Source organism: Apodemus sylvaticus, chromosome 18 (assembly GCF_947179515.1).
Source record: "Apodemus sylvaticus chromosome 18, mApoSyl1.1, whole genome shotgun sequence".
In the NCBI taxonomy this organism is placed as follows: Eukaryota; Metazoa; Chordata; class Mammalia; order Rodentia; family Muridae; genus Apodemus; species Apodemus sylvaticus.
In genome coordinates, this window is record NC_067489.1 from 33,501,978 (window position 1) to 33,522,343 (window position 20,366).

At 45.3% G+C, this 20,366-nt stretch overlaps 1 protein-coding gene across 1 annotated transcript in view; it reads left to right on the top strand.

Annotated features, from left to right (window-relative positions):
• Prag1 (PEAK1 related, kinase-activating pseudokinase 1) overlaps positions 1-20,366 on the top strand; it is a 57,721-nt gene that overhangs the window by 27,931 nt on the left and 9,424 nt on the right. The window contains exons 4-5 of the mRNA XM_052162154.1: positions 8,603-8,760; positions 18,892-19,649. Of these exons, the coding sequence (XP_052018114.1) occupies positions 8,603-8,760; positions 18,892-19,649 (916 nt within the window). The remainder of the gene's footprint in view (positions 1-8,602; positions 8,761-18,891; positions 19,650-20,366) is intronic.

Sequence of the window (20,366 nt, forward strand, 5' to 3'; positions counted from 1 at the left end):
AACTTTCAGAGAGGGGCCCTTAGTCCTAGAAAGTAAGTAAAGAAACGCAATGTATTTTTAGAGCCGGCCAAATAAGACAATTGGTGATTAAAGGCGCGGGTCAGAGGCCGAGCCGTCCCTGCTTTCCTGTGGTCCCGCAGGAAGTGCATTTTATAGAAAAGTCAGAGAGGAACTAAGCAAGCGGAGCTGGGAGCTGGGGATTCACAGCAGGGTAAAAGCACTCTGGACCGTCTCTGGAGCTCCATGCCACCTGAAGTTACTGGCTGGCTTGAAGTCACTGGCTGGCCTGTCCCAGGGCTCACCAGGCCACCCTGATGAGGACATCTCCGGCTGGGGGTTAGCATGGTAAGAGTTGTTTGTTCCTTGGTCATTGCAGCATTAGCCGATTATTTGAATCTGAAACCAATGCTTGCCCTCCATTGAGTGATTTTTGAAAGGTGCGCAGACATGTATAAGAGGTTTCTACTTCTAGGACAGGAACATTAGTCTTTTAAGTTTTCTCATTAGGTTTTTTTCAGGTTATCACTAAACGTAAAGATAGATGTGATCGACTCTAGCCATTGGTGGCGTGTTTGTCAAGAGTTTGCTTCAAACGCCAATACTGGGATTATTTGTGTTTTCAAAATTGGTAGCTACAGAGGCAGGAAGCTCTTTGTCGCTAAGAGTGTAGGAAGTAAACTAAATCCAGCCGGGAGAGTGAGTACGCTTCCTCGGTCTCACTGTGTGCTGTGTGGTCACCTGGGGCAGCACTGTGAAGCTGGAGAGGTGTCCTCATGCTGTACACTGGCGCATGGCCTCCGTGAAGGGTTGCAGCCATTCTGAAAGCTCTCATTCTGGAGGTTCTGAGGGTATTTTTAGATGAGGCCTGTCTCTATGAATAAGGAAGTCTGGCAGATGGCTCTTCCGGCTGATTTTTTTTTTTTAAAGCTTTCTCCCAGTGTAGTACAGAGATCACTCTGACAAAACTTAGCCCTCTCGGGACAATGGAGGGAAAAGCCATTCTAAAAGCACCCGGTAGCAGCTGCAGAGTGAGATGTGGCTGGATGCCGTGCCGCTGAGTTCTATGTTCACACAGATCCGCTGTGACCCTGCACACAATTGTCAGTGGAAGGCGGGAGAGGAAGTCTGGGCAAGAATAGGTCATGTGTCACAGCACGGAGCAGACCATGGGGTCCATTTCCCCACCAAAGAGGAAAGACTAGTGTATGTGGGTTTTGTTCATTGAGGTTAACTTCCTGAAGTCATGGGACGTCAGATTTCATTTTTTATAGAGGGTTTGCACCAGCTTTGTGGATCAAAATCAAAACACATCAAATTATCGTTGTAAGTATAGCTTTGTTACACATCGTCAGCCTGCTCCTGTGGCCACTTGGCCTTACATCTGACAGAACGCTCTGCTGAGGTTCACAAACTTTACCTTTGGGATTTTAAGCTTTTTTTTTCTCTCTCTCTCAGAGAGTCTTAAGAAGTCGATTGCACACACAGACTGAAGAATCAAAACCGTCTTGATTGTAAGCCTGAGCTTTGATGGCAAGCCTACCTTTCATTTTAAAATTTGATGTGGTTTGGCTCATTCCCTGATTAAAGTGGCAGTCTTCAAAGCGGTCAGATGGCCCAGGTTCCCAGGGTGGCAGTTGTTGGTGCTGTTCTGAGCGCCATCCATTCTGGGATCTGGATGCTCCTGTTTTGGTTTTGTGTGTGTGTGTGTGTGTTATTTTTTTAAATTGGATATTTTATTTATCTACATTTCAAGTTATCCGTTTTCCTGGTTTCTCCTCTGCAAACCCCGATCCCATCCCCCCTTACTCTGCGTCTATGAGGGTGTTCCCCTACCCACTAACCCACTCCCGCCTCACCGCCCTAGGATTCCCCTACACTGGGGCATCAAGCCTTCTCGGGACCAAGGGTCTCCCCTCCCACTGATGCCAGATAAGGCCCCTTCAGCTCCTTTAGTTCTTCCCCTAACTCCTCCAGTGCTCAGTCTGATGTGTGCATCCACATCTGTATTGGTCAGGATCTGGCAGAGCCTCTCAGGAGACAGCTGTATCAGGCTCCTGTCAGTAAGCACTTCTTGGCATCAGCAATAGTGTCTGGGTTTGGTGTCTGCATGTGGAATGGATCCCTAGGTGGGGCAGTCTCTTGATGGCCTTTCCTTCCGTCTCTGGTCCACTCTTCTATTTCCTTTAGACAGGAGCAATTCTGGGTTCAAATTTTGGAGCTGGGGGCAGGGGGCATGCCTAACCTCTGGATATGGTCTCTCCCTCCCTGTTGTGGGGTATTTCAGCTAATGTCATTCCTGTGGGGTCCTGGGAGGTTCTTGCTTTCCTGGCATCTGGGACTTTCCGGTTGCTATCTCCAGTTGCCCATCCCCCGTTGCTACACACCTCTATTCAATTTCCTGACCCTCTGCACATCTCCATGGGAGCTTATTTGCAGCTGTGGGCATGACACCCGACACCCAGGGCTTCATATGTGTGGGCAAGTACTTCACCATGGAGTGGTATCCCTGACCCTTCCTAACACATCTGTGTGTGTGTGTGTGTGTGTGTGTGTGTAAAACGTATATCAGGAAGTATGTCCCCATGTATACTCAAGTCCTCCTGGGGCCTCTTGAATTTAATTACTGATTGGAATTTGAAGTTCCTGAGATTTATAGACAGGGAAAAGAGCAGGCTAATCTTAAAACGCCGAAGATTTCTACCTCTGCCTCAGATGTGAACATTTATACAGTCTCCTCTTAGGTACCTCTGTTTTCTGTGCGTAGGCATACATGTGAATGATAATAATAATAATAATAATAATAATAATATGCACCCACTGAGTGAGACTCTAAAGAGGTGACTTCTCCCTTACATCGGCTAGATTCAGAAGGACTAACACCCAACCTCAATCCAGATCCAAGAAGCACAGCCTTCCATCCACTGACTCTCTTGATGGGGAAGCAGTAATCTCCGTGCCTGCGGTTTCCTTGGGGACATGATGATGCCCCTCCAGGTCACACCAAGCCCTTCCTTCCAGCCACGCTCTAGGGGGCTTCCCTCCACTCGAAGGAGAAGTAGTTGTTTTCCAGATATCCAAGATTTCAAACACACAATGCAATTCTCATAATAATTAAACGGGTATTCATGGGTCTTCCCTGAGATTTTTTTTTTCATATATTAACATTTTGCTGTTTTTAGTTTTTGTGTGTTTTATTTACTTACGTCGTAGGTGGTGGGGTGGAATCTGGGACCTGGATGGAGATTGTGAAGCACACGGTCTACCACGACTCCCTCAGTCCCAGGTTTATCTTAGCAAAGCCCGACTGATCCGTGGAAGAGTCCTCTCTATCCAGTCCTCAATTCAGCTCCCTACTGTGCCACCCAGCGCAGTTACTGTCTAAAGTCAGCGAGCACCATCCCAGTTTCTTTGATGACTTTAAAGAATGCATCTATGGTTATGTGCCCTTAAGATGCCTTGATACAAACTGCTTTTACTCTTTAGCGTCCTAAGCATTCTTTTTTATGTTTACACATAATCCTAATCCTGTTCACTTGTTTGGCAGCCGTATTTTGTTCCATTAGAAGACTATACCGCAATGTACGTGTTCCTTTATTGAAAGAGAGTTCTAGCCTGTCCTGAAGGTCCTTGTGCATGAATGAGTTTCTCTGTACATTCTACAGGACCGTGACAGGATACACTCTACAGGACCGTGTCAGGATACACTCTGCAGGACCGTGACAGGATACACTCTACAGGACCCTGACTCTAGCTTAAAGTATAGTTAGCGTTTCCACCCAGTGTGCTGTCAATATAAAATACATGGATGATTTTGAAGACTTGAGATGAAAAAAAAGAACAAAGTGGCTCATTAAACATTTTTGCACTAGCTGGATATAGTGGTGGCTTGCCTGCAGCTTTAGCACTGGGGAGACTGAGGCAGGAGGATTGACAAGAATGAGATGCCCACCAACATGGGCCGTATAGCAAGTGCCAGGCCAATGGGAAGTATATAATTCCATGTCGAAGGAAAAATATTTGATTACCTGTTGACATGACAATCATTTGGTTTGTTACACTGAAGTGCAATACTAAACTCAGTAGCGCAAACCTTTTATGTTTTTAAGTGTAAGTACTAGAAAAATTGAAGTTACATGTATAGTTCGCATGATGCGTCTAGCTGGAGACGTCTCCTCTAGAACAGGAGTCAGTGACTATTGCCTCCTATAAAGAAAGTTTTATAGGAAAACATTGCCAGTCATTTTCATGGCTGTGGCTTGTTCTCGCCACTGCCACAGAGTTGAGCAGTCAGTCTACATGGTCACGAAGCCTCAAGCCCTCACTGGCTTGCCGCTCAAGGAAAACTATTTATTGATCCCAATTCTAGAGTAGCTTTGTAAAAACTGAGGCCCACACAGAAACTATTTAATATTTTACCCAACACACATAACATGGCCCTGAAACAAACAAGGTTCACTGTGTCTATTTTCTGGTTATTTCTGTTTTGATGAAGTGAACTATTTAGCCAGTAAACTTTTCTGTTCACCAGAATGATTTAGCCACCTGCTAGTGATTCTAATAATTAGCCTTTGATAACTAGATTTATAACTACTTCAATAAGTAGGCCTGAAGATGGACACTGAGTTACATTGAATTAATCTTTCAGGATACATTAAAGTGGTGGTGGTGGTGGTTTGTGTGTGTGTGTGTGTGTGTGTGTGTGTGTGTGTTTATGTGTGTATGTGTGTATACACTAATCTATGGTCCTACAAACAGTACAAGCAAATGCCCATTCTCCTACATCTTTAAACAACACCTGTTATTGTTTAAATTCCTGGTTAAAGTGGGAGCTTGTTTTGTTTAGCCATTGTCATTTTACTTGGTGACGCCGACCCACTTTTTGTGTGTTGAGTGACTTCTTGAGTCTTCTTTTATGAATTGTTTGTTCATTTATCTCACCTTAAGATGTTTTTAAACCTGCCGTATACAAGTGTATGGGCGTGTGTGGTCCATAGCACATGTCTGGGGGACAAAGGACAAGTTTTAAGAGTCACTTTTCTCCCTTTATCTTGTGAGCTCCAGGAATCGAACTCAGGCCTGCGGGCTTGGCTGTGCTCCCCTTTTCTGTCTGAGCCATTCTGCCGTCCCCAGTTGCCTTTCAAGAAATAGACTCATGGTGTTTGTCTTTGGCCTTCTTTGAATATTCTGGATAGCAATTTTTATGGGGTGCAGGGGTGGCAGATAAGTAGCTTTTTCACCCCTGGGGTTCACCTTTTCACTGTGTGGAGCCTGCCACCATGCAGAAGGTCGACATTGTAAACTTTTTCACTGAAAATTATCCAACCTTTCATCTACATTCATTTTTTTTCTTTTCTTATTTAAGTCCTACCTACTTACCCAAGGTCAGAAACATTTTTATCATATCTTGGTCCCGTGATTACCAGAGTTCAGTCTTTACAGATGTCGCTGTTATAAAAACGACATCAGATAATTTAAAATGAGAAAAAAGGACTCAATTCGCTTTGTATTTCTAATTTAACCTTTACAGAAAGAGAGGAAAGAGAGATTGTGAGCTAGCCTTTAAATGAATATAAATATGAAATCCCTAAATTATATAACAATAAAATTCAGCAATGGGTGACAAATTTATGTAACTAATTTTATCATACAAAAATTTGTATGAATAAAAGTGTCTGCCAGAGCCCACAACAAGCTCACGTCTTGTGCTGATGCACTCTTGGGCCTGTGTGTGTTACAGCATCACTATTGGTCCTGCCCTGCTTCCTATTGAAGCATCCTTCATCCCACTGTGTACTGGAGCAGCATCCTCGGTCCTGTTTCCTCGCAGAGATCTGTCTGCATCCAGAACACAAGAGCTACATTTTCTTTCAAATTTTGCATACCTGTGTGTGTGTGTGTGTGTGTGTGTGTGTGTGTGTACACGTGTTGTTCTCACTTGGGGGTATTAGTGAGTCACTCAGATTTGTTTATGTATACACACCTCATCAAGTGTTTCCTCAGTATGTGGACTGGGCACCTTGCCAGCTCAGGAATCAAGGTGTTGACATTTCCCCCTTAGTGATATTCTTTCTCTCTCTCTCTCTCTCTCTCTCTCTCTCTCTCTCTCTCTCTCTGTGTGTGTGTGTGTGTGTGTGTGTGTGTGTGTATGTGTGTGTCTGTCTGTCTGTCTGTCTGTCTGTCTCTGTCCAGGTACATGTGCCCATACACTCATGCGGAGTCCTGAGGAGGTCAGATTTCTTCCTCTATTGCTTTCTGCCTTATTTCCTCAAGATAGGCTCTCTCACTGAAACAGAGGCTTCCTTTCTGCCACAATGGATAGAGAACAAGCTCCCAGGATCCACCTGTTTCTGTCTCCACAGATACACCTGGCGTTTTACGATGATGAGAATTTGAACTCAAAACCTCATGCCTGTAGACCAGGTGCACTTACCCACTGAGCTATCTCCCTAGCCCCAGACTGTCTAGGTCTGGGGACTGGAAAATCTAGACAACACCTTGGAGTGGGATTGCTTTCGAGGCAGCTTCTGTCCCTAACTGGGTTGTCCTTCCCTGAAGCTTCATCGTGTAACTTCTGAGAAAGACATTTTATTTGAGTTCCACCACAGTGACTGAATACGTGCGAAAACCAACTTGACGGAGGAAAGGCTCTAGTCCATGATGACTTGGATCCATTGTTTGCAGGTCTAGGGTGAGGCAGAACATTATGGTTGGTACCAGGAGGCAGAGCAATGGGCTCACTTCATAGTAGCCTGGGAACAGGAAGATAAAAGGGGAAAAGGCTAGGTACAAAATGGACCTTGCAAGGGCACATCCTCTGACCTCCAGTCAGGCTTCATCACCTGAAAGTCCCATTTTCTCCCCAAACCACATCAAGATCTCAATTTACAAATGTATTCATCCATCTATAGTATCAACAGTCTCATCATTGAGTCACTTCCCGAAGTCTCTGTCTTTGTACTCTGATGCGCAGAAGGCCTTTAACCCAGAAGCTTTGGAGTTTACAGTCTATAAACTATAATGTCGTTGCTAAAAGACCAGATAAAGGCAAAACTATTGATAATCTTGTCAGAAGCTTAAATAAAGATCGTTGCTCCCACAGCATGAAGGGTTTGCTGGTATTGTTGGTGTTGGTCTTGGTAGTGTTGGTGTTGTTGATGGTATTGATGCTGGTGATGGTGTAGGTGGTAGTGGTAAGAGTGGTGTCGGTGTGGTTGGTGGTGTTGGTGATGGTGTAGGTGGTAGTAGTGATGGTGGTGTTGATGTGGTTGGTGTTATTGGTGGTGGTGTTGATGGTATTGTTTTTGGTGGTGTTAATGGTGTTGATGTTGGTGGTGTTGATGGTGTTGGTGGTGTTTCCTTTTGCTTTCACTTTTTATTTCTTTGTTGGTCTTGTTTTGTTTCCTAGATCTTGACGATGGTTCTAAAATGTTAAGATTTACTCATGCCTGCACTGTTAGAGTTGTTTAATATCAGAAGGCTTCCAAACAAATGTTAACATGGGTCTCAAGGTTGGAAATGGCATGATTTCTGAAGAACATTTTCTCTGATAGAAAACAAGCTTTCTGTAAACCTTTCTAATAAAAACAAGAGAATTCAGTCACAGATATTCATCTCTAAGTTCTCTGAGTTCTGGTGAGGTCATGGATATTAAGTAAGGCAGTTCTGCTGCCTTGAGTGTTTCCTAAAGCAGATATGGAGGTGTGGGTCTTTTATAGTCAGACAAAGATGCCATCAAGGTGCGTCCATTCAGCAAATGAGGGGGCAGAGTATCACCAACAGGGAACGATGAGGACTGATTGTGGCTCTCTTATTTCATGACAAAATGTCAGGTGACAAAGTGAATACTCGTGTAGCTCTTGGAAAGTGGGAAGGAAGGAGGGTCCGTGACCTGGACACTCTTCGTGGTACCAGCACACTGCCCTGAGGCCAGGGCTCTGTTCTTACAGTTGGTGTTCATATCTCTTATGTGCTGACAATTCTATCCAAGGAACAGAACAAACCAACTCATAGGTGGTTTTGGCTTTAAGGATTATTTTGGTTCTGTTTGAGATCATCAGACATTTAAGGAAATTTTAAATAAACTTTTTCTTGGGTCCAAGGATCAATTTAGGACACCGAAGGCATGGTAGTGGGGTAGTGCGCAAAAAAAAAGAATGCCTGTGTTTTTGGATCTAGTTTGCAATTCAGTCCAGTACTTATAAAAAACATTCAATTTCTGCAGCTCTTTATATGGTCTCCGTCTGTCAACAGACAGTGGACTGGATGATGCACTTTCCATTTTTTTCTTTTTAGTCACATTTTTCTGGATTATAGTAGATGGCAGAAATGGCAGATGGGGTCAGATGTAAAGACAGTTCCTCCCAAAGTGGGACTTTGGTGCTCGTCTGAATTCCTTGACTCTTCTCTGCACCTCTCTCAGGAAATACTTACCAGTTGTGTTCACAAAATTTCATAAGAATCCCCATTCACACTCCCACCAAATTTCTTTATAATGTCCTGGTTCTGACCAGCATTTGAGAGCACGGGAGGTCGATGACCCATCATTGGGTCTCTCTCTTATGGAAGCCAACTAAATCCTGTCCGTTGTTTGTTCCCTCTCCAGGCACCTATTAAAAATGAACAAGAGCAGCTCTGACTTGGAAAAGGTGAGTCAAAGCTCTACAGAAAGCCTCAGCCCGTCCTTCAGAGGGGCCCAAGTCAGCTTCATCACGGGCTCCACAGATAGCCTAGCCTCGGACTCCAGGACCTGCAGTGATGGAGGTAACAACCCTTGACAGACGGGCTTACTTTCTGTTTTAAAGATTCTAGTGGTTGCCAGCTTTTGGAAGGCCGGAGCAAGGCTTTCTGTGCTGGTGCTGCTTCGTCAGGAAGTAGATCCTACCCAAGTTTATTCCTTCATGACAAGCTATCCTATCATATCACCCTCCGTAATTAGAAGTGTACAGCCTTGGTTGCAGGGCAAGAGGAGGCTACAACCAAAGACATGCTGAGGGTTGACCAGATTGAATTACTTGATGAACTGCTTGCTCTGTAAGCATGTAGATCTGAGTTTAGATTCTCAGCACTGGGCCCCAGGGATGAAAAGATTAGAGGATTCCTGTAGTTTGCTGACTAGCCAGTCCAGCTGACTTGGGAAGCTTCAAGTTCATTTTGGAAACCTTTTCTCAAAATATAAGGTGGAAATGTGATTGAGGAAGAGACCTGATGTTAACCTCAGGCACATGTGTATGAACACACACACACACACACACACAGCATGTTAGAAAGCTCCCGATTCTCTGATTAACAAGTCAGCTATATATAGTTCTTTCTATCCACCAGACTCCCTGGAACCTTGATGTCTTGTTGTTTCATTTATATGCATACACATGCATACGTACATGGATATAACACTGTTTGCATAAGTGTTTGTTAATTAAAACATAAAGGTTTTGTAAGGCCATTGCCCACCTTCATTCCATATTAATCATTGAAGTATAATATGTGGATTTGACCTATTGGGCACGTTCACCAAAAGGAGCTTGAGGTTTTCTGCACTTGTGAATTTGGTGGTGGTGGTGGGGTATGCTCTTTGACCCCTTGGGCATGTTCTGTGGGTATCCTCTTCTCCTAGGCTGCCTTAGTATGATAGGGTGACACCTGTGCTGCTATAACTTCCTCATTGTATGGAAAGTACATTTTCTCAAGGGACAATTTTGGGGTAGACAATTTTTTTTGTCAGCAAATGTGGGTTATGCATTTTCTAATGAGAAACTCTGCAAGTTCTTACTCAAAAACAGGAAATGTGTTCGTAGTGATTTGGAGGAAACGTAGCAAAGACAAGACTGTCTTTTTCCGCAGTTCTTCTGGACTCCTATCTCCTTCCTTCCTTTCCCATCCCACTGCAAAATTTCATTGAAGCAGATCATTCTCTGAAAGCCTGGGTACCTGAGCCAGGCCCCCATGCAGTCTGCCCAGCTGCAGTTGAGAGCCATGGCCAGTTTTAAGAGTGTTAACCATGTACAATGCAGCCGCCACACGTCTGATATCGTGAGAACAGCCAGGCTGAAGTGCCTCAGCATAAACCACAATTTCTGTTCTCAGAGCTGGGAAAGATAAGTTGAAAACATGCCTGACATATGGGTGGATGGGGGAAAGACAGGAAAATCAGAGTTCCCCAGAACACGGAACTTATAAGGACTTCTAGAAAGAGTATGGAGGGACGACGTTCCTGAAACGCGCTTTTGAGAAGATGGGACGGTGGCTCCTGTCTGCAGTGTGATCAAACGTGATGAGGGAGGGAGGAGTGAAGAATGTTCTGAGGGACAAAAACAGACAAGGGGAGCCGGAGGCACAGGGGAGCAGTGCACACTGAGAGAAGGAGAGCCTCTTGAGTTGCTATTCTGGGTGCAGACGAGGGGAAATCGACCCCATTTGCTTAGAAGCTGGACTGACGTAACAAAGATATTTTCTCATGTTACTTTCTGAATAACATGAATCAAAATGAATTTATTTTCACATTTGTCTCCCACAAATCAACTCACCAGTGGACAAGAACGTCAAATGTAGGTTCCACATCTGTCAAGAAGGTGTGTTCACCTTTTGCAAACCAGTGTTTTCTCTCTCTCTCTCTCTCTCTCTCTCTCTCTCTCTCTCTCTCTCTCTCTCTCTCATATGGTTCTGAATCAGGCCTAGCTTTTGAAACTGACAAGAGAAATTCTTCCTTTGGCTTCCCACTATGGATCTGGTCTACTTGTTTTTGGACTCTTTGGTTTGGTTTGGTTTGGCTTGGTTTGGTTTGGTTTGGTTTGGTTTGCTTCCTAGAACTGTAGACCAGGCTGGCCTTGCACTCACAGATCCGCTTACCTCAGCCTCCTGAGTGCTGGGATTAAAAGCACACACCACCACCCCTGGCACTTTCAGACTCTTACAGAACATTCATATCACAGGCCCACAAGTTCTTATCTGCTTTTGTCTTATAACTGAAATGCTAGAGCCTCTTGACTTTTTGACATTTACAACAGACACTGGGGCTGTGAATCAGAAGGGACAAGGCCTCCATTCACGCTGAAGTTGTGTGAAATGAGAATTAGCAACTTCCTCACTGGTCTACAGAAACCAGTGGGTAATACATTTATCTGTAGCAAGAATTCACTGGTGAAGTAATGCCCATCTTCCTGGTGTTTTGCATCAATGGTGTGGCCTAAGTTGAGGGAAAAAAAAATCATTCCAGAGCCTGTCACCACCTTGCTTTATTTAAATTTGCTAGGAATTTATCAAGGTTGAAGGCCAAAGTTAGAGACCTATCTGCTCTCTGGGGTTAAGAGCAAAAGAAACATTTAGATTGTATAAGAATATGAGGCCTGGGCACTGACACGTGCCTTTAATCCTAACACTTGGGAGGCAGAAGCAGGCAGATCTCCAAGTTCAAGGCCAGCTGGGTTTACAGTGCTAGTTCCAGAGAGCTGAGGCTATGCAGAGAAACCCTGTCTCAACCAACTCCCTGCAGCAAAATATATATCAAACCTGTTAAATTTTTCAAGTAGGAATTTATCTAAGTTTTAAAGTACCAAAATGTTATGTTTATATCTTTGTAACTTTTTTCATTTTATACCTTTATCAGATCTCATATCCCTCTTGATGCATCTGTTATGACATTTTTGGAATGCGGGGAGGGGGGACAGCTCGTTAAGCAGAGAGTCACTGTGTAGAAAGCAGATCGTGCTTGGTTCTGGAGGAACAAACGCAACCCAACCGTTAGGTCAGATCTGTTGTGGAGAGTGGATGGGTGGGGACATCATTGGCTAAACGGCCAGAGGACCCTTGTGACTGCCTTGAAATATACACACCCAGAGCTGAGGAGGGTGATGCAGGCCTGCAGTCCTAGCCCTTGGGAAGTGGAGGCAAGCACATCACGTGCTACAGAGTCTGCAGCGATGTGGCAATCCAGGCCAGCCTAGTCTATAAGAGACACTAACTCAAAACAACTACCCCAAACCCCAATCCAACCCAAACCAAACCAAATAAAAACAGACTTAATGTCATATTAGGATCATTTCCTTCTTTGATTTAACTGAGTGAGTCAACAGACAGAGGTCAGAGTTTGCTGTTAGCTAACAGAAGCCACCAGCATCAGCAACAGAACAGAGCAGAGAGCTCTAACCATGCAGTGGACATAGAGCCTCACTCATTACAAGAGCCAGAGCGGCACTCCTGGGTCTTATAGTTAGGAAGCCAGAGCCAAAGGGATGTAACCAAATACTGTAGCTTTAATCGGCCTGTTTTTCTCCACAATAATGCCAGTACTTAAAAAAAAATATGTGTGGGTGAGTGGGGTGTCTTTATATGCATGCTCTGCCAATGACTTGATAGATATTTGATATAAACTACACCCTGGGTACAATTTCAGATGCTGAAGATCCAGAAATGACTGCCCAGTCCCTTTCTTCACAGGGCACATGGCTGGTTTCACACATGGCAATTAGGGCTATGGAGAAAGTAAGCCAGGAAGGGGGCAGGGAAGTCCACAAAGATTAGTCTGCAGTTCAAGCGACCGGCAGTCTGACCTCCAGTCAGCCCTTGCTCTGCTCCCAGACAATCTCCGACCAAAAATACAACAAAGAAGAAGTTGTAGTTTTTCAAAGAGATCTGCAGACAGGTACTCACAACTGTCTACCTAAATTGAACGTGGGCTGTATTAGACAGGCTTATCAGATCTCTTGATCCTAAATCCATCCATTCAGTCCAATAGGTTATATAAGTAATTTGCCCTAGCATAATATACACTGCACCCCAGCTTGTCAAGAACTGAGTCGGGGATTCTGTCCCAGATGTTGCTGAGGCACAGATTTGTTCCAGAGGAAACCAGACTCCATTTAAATACTTCCAGTATCCCATACCCTGCCAGCAAAGAGGCTATCTTAAACAGTTTTCTATAAACACTCCGATTAATGCCACTGTATTTCATTACATTCGAGTACCATTTAAGGTATGATTTCGGTAAGCTCATCCGTATCTATGATTAAATAACAAACAATGTAGAGAGGTATACAACAAGAAGCCTCTCTCCTGACACCTTGTCTCATGTCCCTGCCACTTTGAACATTTTTTTCCCTATCATTATGAATCAAAGTGTCATGAAATTCAGTTGTATACATTTTTGTACTTGAAGTCTTTCAAGTCAGAACCGTTAGTATACCTCTGTTTTTAAAGATGCTCTCTATTTTTTTCCATTGTTATCCACCAGTTAAATCTTTCTTGCCAGTGGTATAATTAGGCTGTTTTGTTAGAAAATTAAAGTGGGATCCTGAAACACACACTGGGGATATTCGGTTTACCTATCTTATCTGTGAGACAAGAATTCTTAAAAGAAGTAAAATTGGTGCACTAAAATTTGGATGCATTTCAAGTAATCATCCTCAATTCGTCTTCTAAAAATGCCAGCTTGCTTTTCTACCAACAGCACATGAAAAGTGACTTGAATGAGGTTTTGGTTTAACTACCTAAGAAGAAAATGCTCACGGGTGCATCACAACTTGAGGTTGAAAGATCTCAATTTCAGAGTCCCAGCTGGGCTGTTAACTGGGGTAGAGGAAACCCCAGGAACCTGTCCTCCAAACTGAGACCCTTCCCTCCATGCAAACCACACTGTGGCCTTGGTTGTTGTTGTCTGGGATGATGGCGTGGTCTGGAGAGACCAATGCCGCATCCAGCTGCAAAATGCTAATAACATGCTTCTAGTTTGAGCCACATTTATCTTCCTGGAAAAGCAAGGCATCCTTTAAAAGGAGTGTTCCGCTCAGCCTCTTTCTTTCTCCTTGTGATACTGAGCTGCTCCAGATTCTCTAGGAAAATTGTGCAGCTGGAGAACGCCTGAGCTGCTACCTTCCTATCTGTCAGCAGAAACCTCCCTGACTGCCTCTTTCTGCACGGCACGGTGCCTACACAGGTGGTTTGGCTGTCCTTTCTTCATCTCTAATGAGAGAATCAAACTTCTCTAGGGTCTGAGTCGAGTATTCTACGTCTGATTTGTTTCTAATATCTTACCCTTGGTGCTTAAGAAATACTAACCGGGCTGGAGAAGTGGCTCAGCGGGTAAGAGCACCAACTGCTCTTCCAAAGGTCCTGAGTTCAAATCCCAGCAACCACATGGTGGCTCACAACTATCCATAATGAGATCTGACGCCCTCTTATGGTGTGTCTGAAGACAGCTACAGTGTACTTACATACAATAAATAAATAAATCTTTAAAAAATAAAAAAGAAATACTAACTGATGAGTGGGTGAATCTTTAAAGATGTCCACTCACCTACATTAGATTGGCAAGTGACAATCCATAGAATATTTCAATTTTTACACACACACACACACACACACACACACGCAATGTGATTGTCTTTGCTTTACTTATTTACTTATAATTAGCCAGGCGGTGGTGGCGCACGCCTGTAGTCCCAGCACTCTGGGAGGCAGAGGCAGGTGGATTTCTGAGTTCGAGTCCTGCCTGGTCTTCAGAGTGAGTTCCAGGACAGCCAGGGCTACACAGAGAAACCCTGTCTCGAAAAAAACAAATCCAAAAAACAACAACAAAAAAAACCAAAAAAAAATACTTATAATTGGGGCAGTGGCTAACATTAATGTGCAGAGCTGGACGAGCTCAGGAGGAACTGTGCCTTCCGCCTCCATGCCTGCTCCAGCCTGGCAGATAACAGTACACAGAAGAGCTGAACAATGCTAGCTCATGTGGCTCAAAACAAGGGCTGACCGCTTCCTCCGTGAGCCCGGCTCTCATAGCTGAAGAGACAGTGGAAGTACCTATTAAACCCCAGCAGGAAGAGAAGACTATCATAAGGCAGACCTCATGCTACCACAGTTTGAACCTTTGCCCTCCGTTCTGAGGCGGGAGCAACCTGTTTTCCTTAACCATTCAAATACTGACTTTGCTTTCTAAATATAAAGATACCAAACTATTATACATTCTCCCATCCCCCCTCCCCTCCTCCCTGCCTTTGTGAGATTCACCCAGCATGCCACAGGTGTTGCTTTCCTCCAGAGGAGTTCTCTCTTATCTGAAGTACATGAACTAAAGGAATGCTGGGTGTTCATCTCAGAGTATGCTGTACATGGAACTGAAGACTGGAAGGAACCCCTGGGACATGATGTTTGGAACCTTCTGTCTTAGTTCACACGCAGTGTTACTCAGCTGGGAATTTAGCTCAATGTTAGAGAGTTTGCCTAGTTCCCACAAAATTTTCCCAGCATTCCCTGCTCCTCATTGTAAGCCAGAATTTGGAGACAGTGACCCGGTACCAGCAGACAACCAGGATATGGTAGAATCAGTTTCGTAGACCATTGAATTTGAGTCTTTATGTCCATGGGCCAAAGCCATTCAGGTTTTCTTTTTAGGTAGATTTTCCCGGACAGATGGCTTACCTGTGAGTTATGGAAGCATTTCGGTTGTTTGTCTGTCCTCTTCTGGGTTTGGTGAGCGCAGCAGACCATAACAGCTGCTGAGAATAGTGACCTAGGCGACACATAATCCAAAGGCTGTTTGCCCAGAGCAGCATTGAAGAGATGGCTCTCCAGGAAAAAAATCAAGAACGTGACAGTGTCAGTCCCCTCAGTTCCATGTAGAAGGTCACATCTTAGCATCCATTAGAGCATCCATCTTGTAAGTGATTCTAAGGCCCTGAGGTGTCTGTAGCCCACCATGGGACCGTCTCCCCAGCTGTGGTTCCATACCTGCTTACACAGATAGAGGCATGTGCACATGTGTGCACGTTTGTGTAAAGGTCAGAGGACAACCTCCAGTACCCTCCATGCTTCGTTGGTGGTGATGGCTTTAAGGTTTAAGGAACAGTCTCATTGATCTGAAACTGACCAAGTAGCCTAGAAGGGCAAGTCCTCAGACATCTGCCTATCTCCCCTCCTCAGCACTAGTGGTGGAGTTACAAGCTTTTTCTCTTGACATGGGTTCTGGAGCTCAACTCCATTCTCTTTATCACTTCAAGCTATCTCTCCAGACCCATTTTTATTTCAAAAATATGAAAATCCTTATGTATGTATATAACACCCCGTTGGATGCAGGAAGTCCACACTTGAAGTGAGCCACCTATCAGTGATATGTCTGCGCAACTTCATTCTTTTCCCTCTGCTGGGCAGATGTGTGATTTGGGAGCATTCCTGCAGTTACCCCATCTTGTTAGCTGGAGCATCCTAGCACAAACTCACAGCATCTAAGATGTGAAACATATTTGACCAGCCTACATGCCAATCCTTGGTGCCATACGTGCCTTAGAACACCTAGTACTTATCAGATTTGGCCAAACTGCTATAGGTTCTAGATCCAGTCAAAAGTTTCCACCAACTTAGTTCCTATGGGATTGTCATGGGGACACAGGATAGGTAGGTAGTAGGCTTTCCGGTGCCTGAACACTGCTTCTGTGCAGGGTCTGTAACTGACATTTTGATTCTTCTTGAAGATCTAGGGAATGTGTGTGAGATGGATTTGTTTTTAAAGAATCCCTCCATTGTTCCTGATTAGAAAGTTGACCAGTCTCCAATGTAGGAACTAGAGTTGGAGAGAGGCATGATGGGAGCAAATTAACCACCTGCCTAGACATTGCGCAGGGGTTTCTGGGATGGCTGTCAGACAAAACAAATGTTCAGAAAGGTTGAAGTGGAGAGTTGCTAAAATTATAGATTTTAATGGTAGAATTCCAAATAGTACAATCCAGGTGGTTTTGTTGTTGTTGTTTCTGTTTTTGTTTGTTTGTTTTTAAATTCAACTGGATATGAATAGTAGTTTATTCCTGCCCTTTGCTCTAAATCCCTAGTAAAAGCATAAAGGGGCATGTTGGTGACATTCTGAGAGTTGACATTAAAGGTGAGGACAGACCCTGTCAGGCTTAGGAAATCAGAACAAGGCCTATAAAGAACAGACAAGCCAAGACACTGACTGGTTAGTGGCCCCACTGGCACTCAAATGAGGGAAATAAAGGAACCATGACTCTGGGCACGCTGCCTCTGACCCCAAAGGTCTTGGTTCAGGCATGAGCCCAGTCTTTAGATTTCACGATGTCTCTAAAGCACTTGCCTTCTTGCTCCTGAGCATAGGAACTCACTAGCAGAGGCCTTCTGGATGGACTTGGGGAGCCTCAGAGGCAGGTGGCATTGCCCTTGATGCTTTTTAACCAGGCTATGAGGAAGCAGCACCCCTCCTTCCTCTTCCTCTGCTAGAATATAGAGGAAATGAATCACCTGTAAACTGTGTCCCCATTACTGACCCAGTCCGTGGGAGCAGAGCCACCTACCTCCCTGGGGAGCATGACATAGAAGACCTAAGCACTCCAGGTTTGTAGAGCCTGCTGAGGTCAAAGTCCAGTGTAGTTTCCCTGCCACACACTGGCTGGTTCTGGAATACTGTCTGCTGTGATTGTGAGGGAAGACTTCCTAGACATGGAAAGTCTGCTGGTCCCGGCTGCTTTTATTAACCCACACCTCCTGGGAGAAACAGAGGTCATTCACTTAGCCCTGCCCGCAGAACTCCTGACACCCCCGCCCCCCCACAGACCCTGCCTGCCTTTAGCTAAGCAGCGCCAGGTGGGAAGGACAGCTACCTTGATCCTGATCAACTGTGATGTACCAGGAAGCAAGAGCGGGAACCACAGCAGGCTGGAAGAGGGCAAGGAGGACAGCGTGCCTCGCTCCACGTCTACTGTTTGTTTGGTTCTCTTGTTTGTCTTAACACAGGGCCTCACTGTAGCCCAGGCTAGCCTTGAATTTGATATGTGACTAAAGATGATTTTGAATTTCTGGTCCTTCTGATTTGTAAAATTTCTACAGACTCGCCTTTCTCTAACATCGCAAAGATATTTATTTGTAAAAGCCCAAAGAAATGCATAGTAACACATACAGGAACTGTACACATAGAGAGATTTGAACTGGAGAGATGGCACAGTCATTAAAGTGTTTGCCGTGCTGCCGCAGGCATAAAGACATGAGGTCCAGAACCCATCACACACACACACAGACACACACACAGACACACACACACACACACACACACACACACACACACACACACGCACGCACAGTTTGTGATGACATCATTTATAATTCCAATGTTGGAGACACAGAGATAGGTTTGTCCCTGGCCAGCTTAGTAGACTAATGGATAAGCATCCTGCCAGTTGAGAGACCCTTTCTCAAAAAGCAGGATAGATGGCACATGAGAAATAAAATCCATGGTGGACCTTGGGCTTCCACATTCATGCACACACATGTGTCCTTGCACATGCAGGTACAAACACATACACACGTCCCAGTAACCCAGACATAAAAGATGGGTGGGAAGCACGTTCTTTTACTCTAATAAATGACACTTTCTTAGACCTGACTTTTTCAAAAAGTAGGCTCAAGAGAGGTGTGTTCAAGTTTACTGTTGCTCTTTCGGCATTTTTCTTGAAGCTTTAGAATCACCCCAGGGTCCATCAGGAGATGGCTAGTTAAAAAATAATGCTGACCTATGGTGATCTGTTACGATCCGGCTCTTTCAGAGGGTGGAGTAGATTAAATCTCTCCAAGATGTGAAAGAAAAGCGGCCTTCCAAAGAATGGTTTGCTGCTGCCATGCATGCAGATGCATTGGGGCTGTCAGACGGTGCATGAGAGATTGCTGACTGAGAAGTCCTCTGAAAGGTGCCTAGTGCTGAGGGAGGGGCGCAGGGAGACTTCGCTGACAGTGGTTACCATTCGTGCAGTTTGCAGTTTGTTCACTCTGCATACATCACTTAAAGAAAGAAATATGATGACATTAATTGCTTTGGCCAATTAAAAAATAATAGTCCCACAGTACCTAAGCCAGTGGCGTTGATCTCCAGCCTGATGATTTTGGCTTCTTTTTTTTTTCTAGGTCCATCCTATGAGCCTGCCCACTCACCCACCATCAGCGGGAAAAAACTCTTTGCTCCGGTCCCTTTTCCGTCAGGCTCCACAGAGGATGTGTCCCCTAGCGGTCCCGCTCAGCCTCCTCCTCTGCCCCAGAAAAAGATAGTGAGCCGTGCAGCCTCCTCCCCTGATGGCTTCTTCTGGACCCAAGGTTCCCCTAAGCCACGGACGGCAAGTCCCAAGCTGAACCTAAGCCACTCAGATACCAATGTTTGTGCCCATGACGAGGCTCCTTTTAGTTGTTCCTTGAGCTCTGGAAACCATTCGCACCACGTCTTCTCCTCTTCTGAGCCTTTGGAGAAAGCTTTCAAAGTCAGTACCCCCTGGGCTCCAGCTCTGGGGCCGGCAAGTAGCAAAGGCGGCTGCGGGAGCCCCAGTCTCCAGGGCAGAGCGGGCGCTTCCACGTCGTCATCTCAGCTCAGCGTGTCCAGCCAGGCCTCCTCCAGCAGCACCCAGCTTCAGCTGCACAGCCTGCTGAGTAGCATCAGCAGCAAGGAGGGCACCTATGCCAAGCTCGGGGGCCTCTACACCCAGTCCCTGGCCCGCCTGGTGACCAAGTGCGAAGACCTCTTCATGGGTGGCCAGAAAAAGGAACTACGCTTCGACGAGAACAACTGGTCCCTTTTCAAGCTGACCTGCAACAAGCCTTGCTGTGACTCGGGGGATGCCATTTACTACTGTGCCACCTGCTCGGAGGATCCAGGCAGCATCTATGCCGTGAAAGTAGGTGCTACCCTCTTTCCATTCGATGGTCTGATCAACTGGTTCTGGCGAGTCTTCTCACTTCGCCAAGCTTTTGGAAGTGGGCTGGTTAGCCAGCATGCCTTTAAACTCGGTACTGGGTGACCTCACTCTCCGCCAGACCAGGGGAAGTAGCGCCGTGAAATTCCTAGCATGATTTTAAGATATGGTCTGTGTGCTCTTGGGTTTGTGGTCCAGGTTGCCCTAGGAAACGGCTTAGTGCAGCAGAGTTCGTGCAAGTATTCGGCAGGTTTTTTACTCTGTGTTGGGTATTTCACAAAGATAGTGTTGTGATCACAAAAAAAGAGAAAGTGGCGTAAGAATATGTTCTATGGGCAGGTTGGGGAAGGGGGTGCCTCAGCGGGCCCATGCCAAGGCAACCCTTCCCCCTGAAGGACCAGACACACCTCAGTGTAGTATAGAATAGAGTTTATTTAGGACATGGGGAGGGGAGTTATGTGGGTAGTAGAGGCAGAGAAAGGCAGAGAGAAGGAGAGAGTAGAGAAGCAGAGGCCGGCCATGACCGCGTGGAGAGCGGGGGAGAAGGGAAGAGGAAAGGGAAGAGCCCAAGAGGGCAGAGAGAACAAGAGGGCAAAAGAGAGGAGGGGGGAGAGGGGGAGAGAGAGAGGGAGGCAGAGAGAGAGGAGAGAGAGGAGGGGCAAGCGCCTGTTTTATAGTGGGCCAGGTCTACCTGGCTGT